General features: G+C 64.7%; 1 protein-coding gene across 1 annotated transcript in view; it reads left to right on the top strand.

The window, feature by feature from the left end:
• Window positions 1–11937, top strand: part of NACC2 (NACC family member 2) — a 63175-nt gene extending 51238 nt beyond the window's left edge. The window contains exons 3-6 of the mRNA XM_045562067.1: window positions 6842–7006; window positions 9474–9579; window positions 10099–10196; window positions 11261–11937. Coding sequence (XP_045418023.1) covers window positions 6842–7006; window positions 9474–9579; window positions 10099–10196; window positions 11261–11766 — 875 coding nt within the window. The 3' untranslated portion in view covers window positions 11767–11937. The remainder of the gene's footprint in view (window positions 1–6841; window positions 7007–9473; window positions 9580–10098; window positions 10197–11260) is intronic.
• The last annotated feature ends 535 nt before the right edge of the window (window positions 11938–12472 follow it).

Genomic DNA, 12472 nt, shown 5'->3' with positions numbered 1-12472 from the left:
CGTTTAAACAAAAACCCAGCTTTGACAGTGGGCTTTGACGGAGGGGCTAGGCTGATATTGGTTCCCCCTCGCAGCCGCAGGGGGAGTCTTGAGCATTTGCAAGTTGAACATATTTACTTTTGCTTGGCGAGTGTGCGCTCACTGCCCTAAGCACTGGAAAAAGGTCATGGAGCGAAAAGCCATGTGACCGAGAGACACACGCAGCTGGCACCCTGTCTGGGGTGCTTTGTCTGTGTCTGATGCGTGAGCACGCATGTGCATGCGTGGGGTGTTGGTGCAGTCCCGCACCTTGCTCTTGGTTTGTTCTGAAGTGTCCCAGTCATCGTTCTCAGACACACAGAGCCACTGCCACTGTCCACTGGTGCCGCTTGGCGTGGTGCCTGGGCCGGTTGGAGGGGAGAAGCCCAGGGTCCCTGGCATTCTGACAGCCGAGCCGGGAGGGCAGGCGGAGCAGTGTGGGGCCGTCAGCAGGTCCCAGTGGCCTGGCCGCCCTCAGGACTGCGTGGACTGCGGGTGCTGGGTGCCAGCCCCATGGGGTGCCATCAAAGGTTGACCTCTCGCTGGCCCCAGTGCCCCCCAGCAGCTGTGCCCATGTGCCCCTCTGTCCCCGCTCCGGGAGCCCAGAGGGCGGGAGGTGGCCACAGACCCTCCCTCAGTCCTGACTTGGAATTCCTGTGCCCACCCCCTTTGTGTTTCTCTGACTGCCCTGCCAGGCCTTCGCTGTTTGTGTCCCACACGCAGCCCTTCGGCGGGTCCAAGGTGTGTCATTTGCCCATGTTTTAGCGCCACAAACCGTGGTGTGTCTTGGCTAAACTGGTGGCATTTTGTCCTTTGGCACACGAAGGAGTGATGTGTCGTCATCAGTGGCTGCTTTGCTTCCACTGAGTACAGTGTGTTGAAGTCACTTTGGGTCTCTCTGGAACAAGGCAGGGCCCACGTGGGTGGCAGCGACACTGCCTGGCCCAGTGCTGCTGGTGACAAGGCCACGTCCTGGGGACACCGGCCAGCAGGTAGTGCCCTGCACAGCCGGGAGTGCTGGGCCGGAACAGGCTCGCCAGCCAGCAGGCAGAGAGCTGGGCACGTGGCCCCACTGAGGCTGAGCGCAGGGACAGTGGCGCCAGGGAGGACAGGTTTCTGCAGTGGCGTTGCCCACACCAGATGCCATGTCCACTCGCAGTGGCCCTGCTGCCACCCCAGGCTCTGGCCGTCAGGAACGCAGGCGTGGCCCTGGCCTGGTAGGAGGCTGTGGCGTGCACGGGCCCGTGTTGTAGGCGGCAGGACACGGCCCTGTGAGGAGGGTGGGGGGCTCTGCTCTTCTGGCTCCCTGGGGCATGTGGGGCTCCCCTTGGGCCTCCCACAGGGTCCCCGTCCTGGGAGTGCCCCCAGCCTGCCTAGGTCCCCATCTGCCATCTCCCCATGACGTCAATGCCCCACGACATCTCCACGCTCCCTCCCCCTGGTCATCCCTGTGGCCCTGTCCAGTTTGCACGGGGGGGGGGGGGAGCGGGGAGGGGCAGCTGCAGAGGGGGGCGAGAGGCGCCTGCGTCTGTGCTGGAGCCAAGCAGAGCGGGCCGGGGAAGGGCCGGGCGGCCAGCTGGGCACAGGTGTCGTGTGACCCGACCTTCCATGACACACACAGCTTCATCCCCAAATCCCTCCGTCCACACCCTAACCCTGGAGCCCCGGGTCTGTCCCTGACCCTCTGCTTTTGTCCTTCGGAGGGTGTTGAACAGCGTCATAGGGTGCGTCGCCGTGGAGACTAGCGTCGTCTGTGCGGCAGGAAGAACGTAAGACTCATCCCAGTTGGGTGTCAATAGTTTGTTCTTTCTGTCACTGAACAGTCACCGTCGTATGGATGTTCACAGGTGGGGGCTTACCCCCTCTCCTGCGGCGGGCGCTTGGGCTTCTCTGGTCTGGGGCGTTTGTGAACGTGCAGCTGCGGGTCCGGGACCGGGACTGGGTCCGTGGCTTGTTGGGAACTGGCCGCACGGCGGCAGACAAGAGAGCACAGCTCCGTCTGCGTGTGCAGCCGCCCCCGTCTCGCTTCCCCGCGGAGCTCGATCCTCGCAGGAGCGTGGACCCCACTGCAGACTGTCCTCGGAGAATCCGACGCCTGACGCTCCGAGGCGGAGCCGAGGCTGCCCTGCGAGCGCTGGGGAGCGGCTGCGGGCACAGGCTGTCGTTAGCAGAGAGGTCTGACCGCAGGATAAACGCGATGCGCTTGAATCAGCCCCAAGCCATCCCCCAGCCCGGTCTGTGGAAAAACCGTCTTCCATGAAACCGGTCCCTGGTGCCACAAACGTTGGTGGCCGCTGCGACACAGGGTTCTCTTTGGAGATAACTGCTCATTTCTCCTTTCTCCTGGGTAAGTACCTGCAAGTGTAGTGGCTGGGTCACGTTATCCTGACAAGAAACCACCGAGCTGTTTGCGGAGTGGCAGTGCCATTTCGCCTTCTTACCGGCACACGGGGACGCGCCGTGTTCCGCGTCCTGCCAGCACTTGGCATTGCCAGTGCTTGTCCGTTTAGCTGCGAAGTGAGCTGGTGCTTCGCCGTGGCTCGTCTGCGCTGTGTTGAGCATCCTTTCTTGTGCTGGTTTCCATCTGCGGCCGCGGCGAAGGGTCTGCTTGAACCTTTGCCCGCGCTCGAAGCGGGATTGTCCGGTTTCCACTGCGGCTGTGAGGGTTCTTTGCATGCGTCAGACCCTGGTCCTCTATCAGAGACGTGGCTCGTGGATACTTTCTCAGCCCGATGGCCTTTCGTCCTCTAACAGGCCACCGTGTTCCATTGCGGTGAATCCTGGCGTCACTTGTTCCTGTCAGGGACTGTTCTTCTGGGGTCACGTCCGAGCTTCTAGATGAACCCAACATCGCAAGGACTTTTGCTGTTCTCTCCTAGAAGTTGTTTGGCTTTGTGTTTTACGTTTATGTCCGTGGCCCATTTTTGTGCGAGGGTGAGTGGATCGTGGTGGCTTGGCTCTGGCCCCTGCGTGCGGGTGGCCGGCCCGTGTGCACCTGCTGTTGGAACCGGTGCACGGGCTCCCTGGGCTCCTGGCGGCCTGCTGTGCTGCGCCGTGGAGCTGCGTGTCCCCGGGTGCCTGAACCCCGCGGTCTCGGTTACTGTAGCTCTACAGGAAGTTGAAATCAGCGTTGACTCAGCATTCTCCCCTATCAGTTTGGACTGAAACTGTGCATTTCTACACACCTGGGGACTAGAGGTTCACTTACCTACTGTGCATTTTAGCAAGCGCAGGTACTTTCGTGGAGCGGCCCTGTCCCAGGGCTGCGGGGACTCACCGGGCCTCCCGGCCCCCTGCAGACACGGCTGTGTGGCACAGGATCCCCTGTGGGGGCCCCAGCTGGGGCTGCCTGCGCTGATGCCGCCCTGGGTGAGTCCCCAGGGACACGCTCCGCGCCTGGGACTTCCGCCGGGGCAGTGTCCCGTGGTGCAGGGTCTGGGCGTGTTCGCTGGGGGAGGGTCTCGGGCGTCCTTCACGGCCGGTCAGTGATCAGGGAGGTGGAGAAGGGTCGGGGCCGAGGCCTGCGGGACCCGGTTCCCCTGCAGACCTGCGTGACCTCCTCCGGACGCTTAGGCTTTCTTCTTTTTAGAAACTTTATTGTGGTGAATACGCATAGCATAAAACAGACCGTTAAAATCATTTCTAAGCCCACAGTCAGTGGCATGGAGCACGTCCAGTGCTGTGCAGCTGTCACCCCCATCCATCTCCGGAACCTTCCGTCTTCCCGGCCTGACATTCTGTCCCATGAAACGCTGACGCCTCAGCCCTGGCACCCGCCGTCCCCGCGTCTCTCTGGACCTGAGGGGCCTGCGTGTGGCATCCGCGGGCTCTGTCCTGGGGGTCTGGCTCCTATGGGCCCCCGCCTGCTGGGCTCAGAGGGGCTCCTTCCGGATCCGGGTCGGGTCCCCTGACCAGGACACCTTGTGTGCTTCGGCCGGTGTGACCGAGGGAGCTGCCTGCTTGCCCACTGTGGGTGGCCCCATGTCCGTGGACCAGCTGCTGTTCCGGAACTTTCTGTGGTGACAGGGACTCACCCCTCTGCGCCGAGAGCAGTTACTTGCAGCTCCACACAACAGCTAATTGCTCTTTCTCGAACTTTCACTGGACGTCACGTGCCGAGACGTGGAACGCGGGATCCCGGAGTCCAGGTCCATCCACAGGGCAGGTGGCGGCTCCTGAGACCGAGGCCTGGGAGGGACCTGGGTCCTGGGCAGGATCCTGTCCCCAGCTCACGGCCCAGAGGGGCCCCCGCCACCCTGGGATTGCATCTGTGGTCCCGGCAGCCTGTCTGCAGCCCTCCAGGGCTGGGCCGTCCCACCGCGGCTGTGAACCGGTCTCTGCCGAGTTCTCCAAAGTCCGGCTGTCACTGGGCCCCTGCAGCTCCGCTCCTGCCTGGGGACCGGGCCGGGGAAGGGGCGCGTGGAGAATTCGGAGCACCTTTGCGGATGAGCTACAACTCGGCCGGGTATTTTTAGCACGGCACATTCAGCGCACGGCAGATCCAGCACACGCAGGGCAGAAATAGAAGACGTTTTTTTGGCTGTTCTGGTGCTGACAGTCTCTGGCTCCCGGGGAGCCGGGCTGGGGCTGGGGAGGGGCGCAGCGCAAACAACTTCTGCTGTTGAGAAAAACATCTCAAGACGGTGCTGGGGAGGATCATTCCTGTTGGTGGCTCTCTTTATGTAAATGCCACGCTCGCCTGGCTGCTCATTTGCATGTGTAATCACAGCGGGCTGTGCTGGGGGTGGGGCCCGTAATTATGTTTTAAAATATCACCCGGATTGTTTTTGCTGTGTTCCCTGCGCCCGGGAACTCTGAGCTCTAAAGGTTCTCTGCTGCTCTGCCGGCCGGGAAAGGCCCGGGGTGCCACCCGTGCGGCCTCCGTCCCGGCCGCTGCGCCTCGCCACGGGTCTGTTCACCTGGGACGCTGGGGGCAGGGCGGGGGCAGCTCTGTCGTGATTCCAGACACACGGTGGGGGCCAGAGCTGCAGGGGGTCCCAGCTCCCCCTGCCCCACCCAGTCCTCGGGCCTGGCACCTACCCTGCCTCCTCCCGCGTGGCTCTCGCTGTGGATTTCCACGCGTGGCCCAGACGTTTGCCCTCTGGGGCTTCCCCATGGGAGTGAAGACAACTTGAGTGAATTCCTGCCCCGACCCTTTCCTGCCACCCTCCTGAGCCCCCCCCCGACACCCCCATGCCCCGGGCAGCTGCCCCCACTGAGAAGTTTTCCTGTGACTGCCTGAGGTGGGGCCACCACACAGCGGAACAGGGGTGCTGGCCCAGCTGGGTGACAGGTGCACCTGCCTCCAGCTGTCTTGGGGCAGCTACAGGGCAGGGTCTGGTCTGAGCCTTGTGGACAGGTGTCCTGGCACCAGGACATCCTACGGGCCACCCCTCCGCCCAGGGGCTCCCAACCCCACTGGGGCTGTGAAAAGAACTGGCGCCACCCTCGGGGAACACGCCCCAATCCGGGTGGCCGTCGAGTGGCTGGAGGACCCGTTCCAGCCTGCAGAGCTTCCTCTGGGCCCCGGGCGGGGGCAGGACGGCGCTCAGTGAGTAGTGCGGGGCCTCCCCCAGCCAGGCGTGATGTCTTAGGACAGCTGACTGGGAGAGGAGCCCCTCCCAGGCCCTCACCTCGTGTGGTGGGGACACAGGGACGAGGGAGGCAGCCACGTGGGCAGCCTGCCAGGCTCGTGGTAAGCGCTAGGCTGGTGGCCACGTGGCATGTGGGAGCCAGGGCTGGGCTTCACCCTGGGGCCACGCTGGCCTCATGCAGCCCCCAAGTGAGGTCACAGCCTGTGAGGCTTCCTGGGACTCGGGGCAGGAGGGGCAGGAGGGGCAGCGGGACATGGGCAGCCCACACAGTGCTGGGCGGGGTTTGGGGGCAGGGCCACGTCTCCTCACAGCGCCCAGTGCCAGCTGAGTATCCGGCAGATGGTCGTGGCACAAGGGGTCTGGGCCCTGGCCCCCCCGCCCCGAGCCCTAGAGTGGACCCCTCAGCCCAATGGCAGCGGGTGCGGGTCCTGCTGGAGGACCTGGCTGGGCCAGGGGGGGACCGAGGGCGGGGCTGGCAGGTGGCCTGTGGAACTCTCGGGGTCACAGCAGCAGTGCCAGCTGGCCGCGCAGCGCGGGGACAGCCGAGGGGGCCTGTCTGGGAGCAGAGCTGCAGGCACACGCCGGCGCAGCTGCAGGTTCGGGACCCCAATTGTTGTCCGTCGCCAGCAGTGGCTTGTTGGGACTGTTCCCGGGTGGCCAGGAGGGCTGCCCCGGTGACACACTCCCGCCTGTTGTTGACAAACGTTTGTGGAGCTGCTCCTCCTGCCAGCTTGTCGAGGTCCAAGGGGCTGTGTCCTTGGATGTGCCAGGGCTCCCACGTCCCCTCCCCTGTGACACAGCTGGTCATACCCGGCTGTCTCTGGCCTGGGGCTGCTTCAGGGAGAGAGCCGGGGTGATGGTACCTGGGACCCTCTCTGCTCCCAGCCTCCCCTCTGCCCAAAGTCTGCTGAGAGCCTGGGGGCCTCCCTGCCTGGCTGAACCCCATCTGCAGGCCCTGCTGCGCCCAGCGCCACCTCCAGCCTCGATGCCCCCACCAGGCCGTCCCCACCCTGTGCCCTGCACGTGCTCTCTCTTCCCTGCCACCCCCGGCCCCAGTCCAGGCCAGCCTGGGCTCTCCCCGCGTCTGCTGCTCACCCCACACCGGGGCTTCCCTGCCAGGGCAGGGCCGGGCCAGGAGGCCCTGAGTGGGCACAGGGGCGGCTGGGGAGGGTCTGGCTGAGCTCAGCCTGCCCGCGGCTGCCCTCACCGAGTCACCTCTGGGCCCGCAGTGCAAGAGAAGCCAGAGCCGGTGCCGCTGGAGAGCCGCTCCTGCGTCCTCATCCGCCGCGACTTGGTGGCCCTGCCCGCCAGCCTCATCAGCCAGATCGGATACCGCTGCCACCCCAAGCTCTACTCCGAGGGGGACCCTGGTGAGAAGCTGGAGCTGGTGGCAGGTGAGGCCGAGTCCCGCCCGCCCATTGTATGCAAATGTCCCCGTTCATTTACTTTTTTGCAGAGCTATGAACAATGCACTCATCATCAATTAGTCAAAAAAAAAAGGATGGAACATTTTAAATTTCCTCTAATTTTCCTTTTAGAAGAATGTGTCATTAAGAGGAGTTATTCAATTGAATTAATTTAGCATTTTAATTGAGTCCCCTGGGCTGGTGGCTCCTCGTCGGCAGGGCCTGCACCACGGTGTGTTTTAATTTAGGTCGCAGATGAAGCCACGTCGCGTACCGTTTACCAGCCCCCACCAAGCGTCCAGTTGCCACATGGGGTCACAGCCAGGTTCCGAACGGCAGCCGCAGAAACGCGGCTCTGAGCAGACACCCGGGCCCGCTGGGCCTGTGCCCACCCGAAGCTTTATCTTCCCAGGGTTGGGGATGCGGCTCCTTGTGGGTCTCTTTTTTTTTTTTTTTTTTTTTTGAGACAGAGTCTCACTTTGTTGCCCGGGCTAGAGTGAGTGCCGTGGCGTCAGCCTAGCTCACAGCAACCTCAAACTCCTGGGCTTAAGCGATCCTCCTGCCTCAGCCTCCCGAGTAGCTGGGACTACAGGCATGCACCACCATGCCCAGCTAATTTTTTTTATATATACTTTAGTTGGCCAGATAATTTCTTTCTATTTTTAGTAGAGATGGGGTCTCGCTCTTGCTCAGGCTGGTCTCGAACTCCTGACCTCGAGCGATCCACCTGCCTCGGCCTCCCAGAGGGCTAGGATTACAGGCGTGAGCCACCACGCCCAGCCTTCCTTGTGGGTCTTGAAGGCGTTCAACAGAAAGATGGAACTTAACGTGTGGTCGCTGTTCTTGGTGACTCTCGAGCCATTTTCTGATCATTCTTCCCCTCGGTTTGCCAAGAAGTCCCAACCCCGGCTGGGTAGGCCCCTCCAGCCCGTCCTTGGCCCTAGCACCCAGCGTCCTCCTGAGCCACCCGCCCCGCCCCTGCCCCTGTCCCGAGCCCCAGCCGGCCAGGCCCCGGGCGGTGCCTCGGGCTCCACTCTCCCAGCAGAACATGCGCCCTGGGTGCTGTCCCCTCCCCTGGGAGCCCCACCTGGGGCCGCCCTCGACCTTTGGGGCCTCCCGTCCCACGGGAGGGCAGCTTCCTGGGCCACCTGGCCAGTGGGGTGGGGCTGTGGTGGCTCATCAGGCCGGGTGGGCCCCTGGGGCCGGGTCACCGTGTGGCTGCGGCCCGGCAGGAGAGCCCTGGGGTGTCCCAGCCCCAGCCGCAGCAGCCTGTTTGGGTGGGGGCCGCGGGGCTGAGAGGTGCTCAGAGCACGAGCTCCCAGGAGAGCCCCCAGACCCGGACCTGACGGGGCAGTGGCTGCGGTGGGCCCAGAGATGGGCCCTGACCGGAGGGGCACGTGGGCTCACGCCTCCATCAGGGACGGGGTCCTTGGGGTCATGGAGACTGGTGGCCCCAGAGCAGGCCCCCGGGGCCGGGGCAGTGACCTCTGTGGGGACCAGTTGGCCCTGGGGCTGCCACACCGAGGGTCCCCTGACAAGAACAGGGTCCTCATACCTTCCCTTGGGCCAGCCCTCCGGAAAGAACACGGCCGTGCCTCTGTTCCCGAGGGAAGGTTCCGGGCGTGCTCTGCGAGCCATCCGAGCATAGAGGAGGAGCCAGAGGAGACAAAGTTCCCAGAGCCCCCGAGCACCGGGCGGGTTTCCTGCCTGCCCTTCACGCTGCAGCCACACTGTACCTTCCATTACGAAGTCGGGCAGCCTTCCGGCTCTTTCCAGAGCTCCCTTTCCAGGCAGTGACGTCCCCTTTGTTCCTCGCAGGGTCCGATGCTGCTGTGGGTTCAGAGCCTTGCTAACCCTCGCCCGGGCAGGGCACTCGGGTGGGTCCCTGGGGAGCAGCAGGGCATGGCCCTGGCCGCACCACCCTCGCTGGTTCCCCTGCAAAGCACCCGGGGAGGTCAGTGCTGGGCCCGCTGAGGCCACAGCTGGACCCCAGCCCGGCCCCAGGCTCTCTGGATCGGGACGGGGATGGAGCGGCAAGGCCAGAGTGTTTCCCAAGCCCTGGACGGCCCCTGGAAGTGTGTTCCCAGGAAGGTGGCCCAGGACGGGGCAGCCACGTCCTGCTGACAGGGCCTCAGCGCAGCAAGGACAGCTGGGAGGTTGGGACTCCTTGGGGGCGGGGGGCCACCGTGGCTTTCCCAGCCTGCGAGGTTTTGTTTGTGGCTGGGGAGGCGGGGGCCTGCCAGGCCGTGGCCTTGGCCGTGGCACGTCCTGGTGACCAGCAGGCAGGAGAGGAGATGGCTTCTCTCAAAAACAGGCCCCAGAGGCCCCGGGCCCCGCCTCCCCCTCCCCCGAACTGCTGTGGCCCTAGCACACCTGTCCCTCCCCCGGCAAGGTCGTGAGCCCTGGGTTTCCGTGGCGACTCAAGGCCTCACCTTCTGGTGTTTGGCGCCCACAGGCTCCGGAGTGTACATCACGCGCGGCCAGCTGATGAACTGCCACCTCTGCGCGGGCGTGAAGCACAAGGTGCTGCTGCGCAGGCTCCTGGCCACCTTCTTCGACAGGTGCGTCGGGGAGTAGACGGTAGAAGGTTCCGGTCTCCTCTGGCTGCGAGCTTCAGCGCTCAAGGCCCTCGCGCACTCCTGACCCCCCAGCGCCCAGGACGGGGGGAGGCTCCTGGGAAGGGCGTAGACGAGGACTTGGGTCTTGGGGGGCGGCTCCCCTGGTGGCTCTCCAAGGGCCTGTGCCCCCCGAGGTGAAGAGCGGCAGTTACTTGGTTGCAGGAAGGGTCAGCAGAACCCGTCCCCAGGGCGGAGCAGCCTGCTCAGACGACCGGGGTCCTTGCGGACACGGCTCAGGACTGACCCTGTCATCTTCCCGACCCCGTCACCCAAGTTACCTTCTGAGCCTGGGGGGCTTTTCCTTCATCCCTGGGAGGGTGGCTGCACCTGCTCCCTACCCCGGGCCACGACCCCTGGGGCACACACCGGCCAGGTGCCCTCCCAGCGGGCGGATGCTCAGGCCGAGGGGCAGGGAAGCTGTCGCCCCGGCCGCCTCACCCGCTCCGTCCTGTCTCTCCGCAGGAACACGCTGGCCAACAGCTGCGGCACCGGCATCCGATCGTCCACCAGCGACCCGAGCCGCAAGCCGCTGGACAGCCGCGTCCTGAACGCTGTGAAACGTGAGGGCCTGGGGTCTCCGGGGCAGCGCGGGGGCTGAGGGGGTGGGTGCGGGCGAGGAAGGCCGGTCCCAGGGGAGCTCTGGCCACGAAGGGTGCCCGGGGGGGGCAGCCACGGGATGGGGGGCGGGGAGCGGAGGCAAAGAGAGCAGCTCTGGGAGCTCTGGGAGCCAGGTCTCGAGGTGTTAACGTTCTTGGTAGGTTTCCAAGTGTGATGAATTCAGCTGCGAAACTATTTTAATATGTGAAATAGATCTAATTTTCCTTTTTGAACAAAACCCCTTATTTACATTTCGCAGTTATTTTGAGGCTGTGCCATCTGTTCGGCCGGCTTCTGCCTCCGGCTCCTGGGCACACGGGCGGGGCCGAGCCTGTGGCGGGGAGACGCCCGCCCGCGCCCCCGTCCTGGGAGAGGCCGCCTGCCACCCGCTCGGCTGGGCCGGCCAAGACCACGGCCTCCTAGGGCTGTCGGCTCAAGAAACACTCGCATTTTCTTGCTTAAAACACCGTCACGAGGCTCATTCTGTTTTAAAGCAAAGTGGGGCCTTTGCAGCCGGTGAGCACCGGGTGCGGGAGGGAGCGAGGCTGGCGCTGCCCCCGGGGACCTGCCTCTGCTTTGGTGCCATTTGGAGAGTCAGGCCCAGCCTTGATCTGGCTCCTGTGGAGAAGGGAGGAGAGTGCCTTTAGTTGATGATGGTGGCAGCTGTCACTTCCCCCAGGCTGGGGATGGGGACAGGGCAGGGTCTCTGCAGGCTCAGTCCTTGCCCACTCCTGTGCGAGGACCCTCCGATCAGTCCCAATTTGCAGGAGGAGGTGGGGAGGCTGGGAGAGGTTAAACACAGGAGGGCGGGAGTCAGGGCTGCTGGCCCCGGCCAGGCCAGAGATGTCCCAAAGGGCCGCGGGGGGCCTGCTGGCCTGGGTGTCCAGTGGCCCGGCCCCAGGGGTGGCCACTCCAGCGCGCGGGCCTCGGCCCTGAGGCTGTCGGGCGTGGTGGTTCCGTGGCCCCGCGGGAGGGGTGGGCCGAGCGGGGCAGGCGGCCCCCCTCACGCCCCTGCCTGTCCCCGCAGTGTACTGTCAGAACTTCGCCCCCAGCTTCAAGGAGAGCGAGATGAACGTGATCGCCGCGGACATGTGCACCAACGCCCGCCGGGTCCGCAAGCGCTGGCTGCCCAAGATCAAGTCCATGCTGCCGGAGGGCGTGGAGATGTACCGCACGGTCATGGGCGCCTCGGCCGCCGGCGTGCCCCTCGACCCCGAGTTCCCGCCGGCCGCCGCCCAGGTGTTCGAGCAGCGCATCTACGCCGAGCGGCGGAGCGACACGGCCACCATTGTGGCACTGAGAACTGACGCCGTGAATGTCGACCTGAGTGCCGCCAACCCTGCCTTCGAGGCCGGCGAGGAGGCGGACGGGGCCGGCTCGGTCATCCAGGAGGTAGCCGCCCCTGAGCCGCTGCCCGCCGACGGCCAGAGCCCCCCACAGCCCTTCGAGCAGGGCAGCGCCAGCTCCAGCAGGCCCCAGACGCCGGCCGCCACGGCCAGAAGGCCAGAGGGCGCCTACGCGGGGACTCTGTAGGGGGAGCCGGCCGCGCCAGGGACCGAGTACTAGAGCTGCTTGCATGCGTTACTAATACAAACCAATGTGATCAAGCCACTTACCTACTGAACTGCTACTGTTGCCTGAGAAAAATGTGATTTTTATTCTGCTTGTATTTAAAATTGATGAAGGAAACAAATGCATTCATTATACTGTAAACACGTAGGCCTCTGGGGACCTAGCTGCAGAGCCCCAGGGTTCCCTTTTGACATCCGCAAGGTTAGTCTCCAAGCTGTAGCTCCCCGCTCCTCGGGGAGGGGCCGAGAGGCTGCCAGGCCCCTGGTGCCCACCCTGCCCCCCTCGCCACCCTGGAAGCCCAGAACTGGGGCCGGCGGTGGCCTGGGGCTGGGGTGTGCGTCCCGGACACTCTGCTCCTTCCCCGCAGGCCCCTCTGCGCAGGGGGCAGGGCTGCGGCCCCAGGGGCCAAACTCCTTATTTTCCTTTTTCCTGAGATGGGGGGCCAAGCCCGCCGCGTCCTCCACCTGCGTGGGGCGTGTGTGCGCTGGAGTATGCAGGCGGCGTGCGTGCAGGGAACCGCGGTAAGTGCGCAGCGGTGGCCATGCCTGGTCACTCTGGGGTGGACACAGGGTGCTTGTCCAGCCCCCCACGCACCGTCCTTGCTGGACCCTCTCGGCTCCGTGGCCCCTTGGTCCACCGGCCCCGCCGTGGACGTGCACAGCCAGTG

Source organism: Lemur catta, chromosome 10 (assembly GCF_020740605.2).
Source record: "Lemur catta isolate mLemCat1 chromosome 10, mLemCat1.pri, whole genome shotgun sequence".
NCBI lineage: Eukaryota > Metazoa > Chordata > Mammalia > Primates > Lemuridae > Lemur > Lemur catta.
This window is presented reverse-complemented; position numbering and strand designations above follow the sequence as displayed.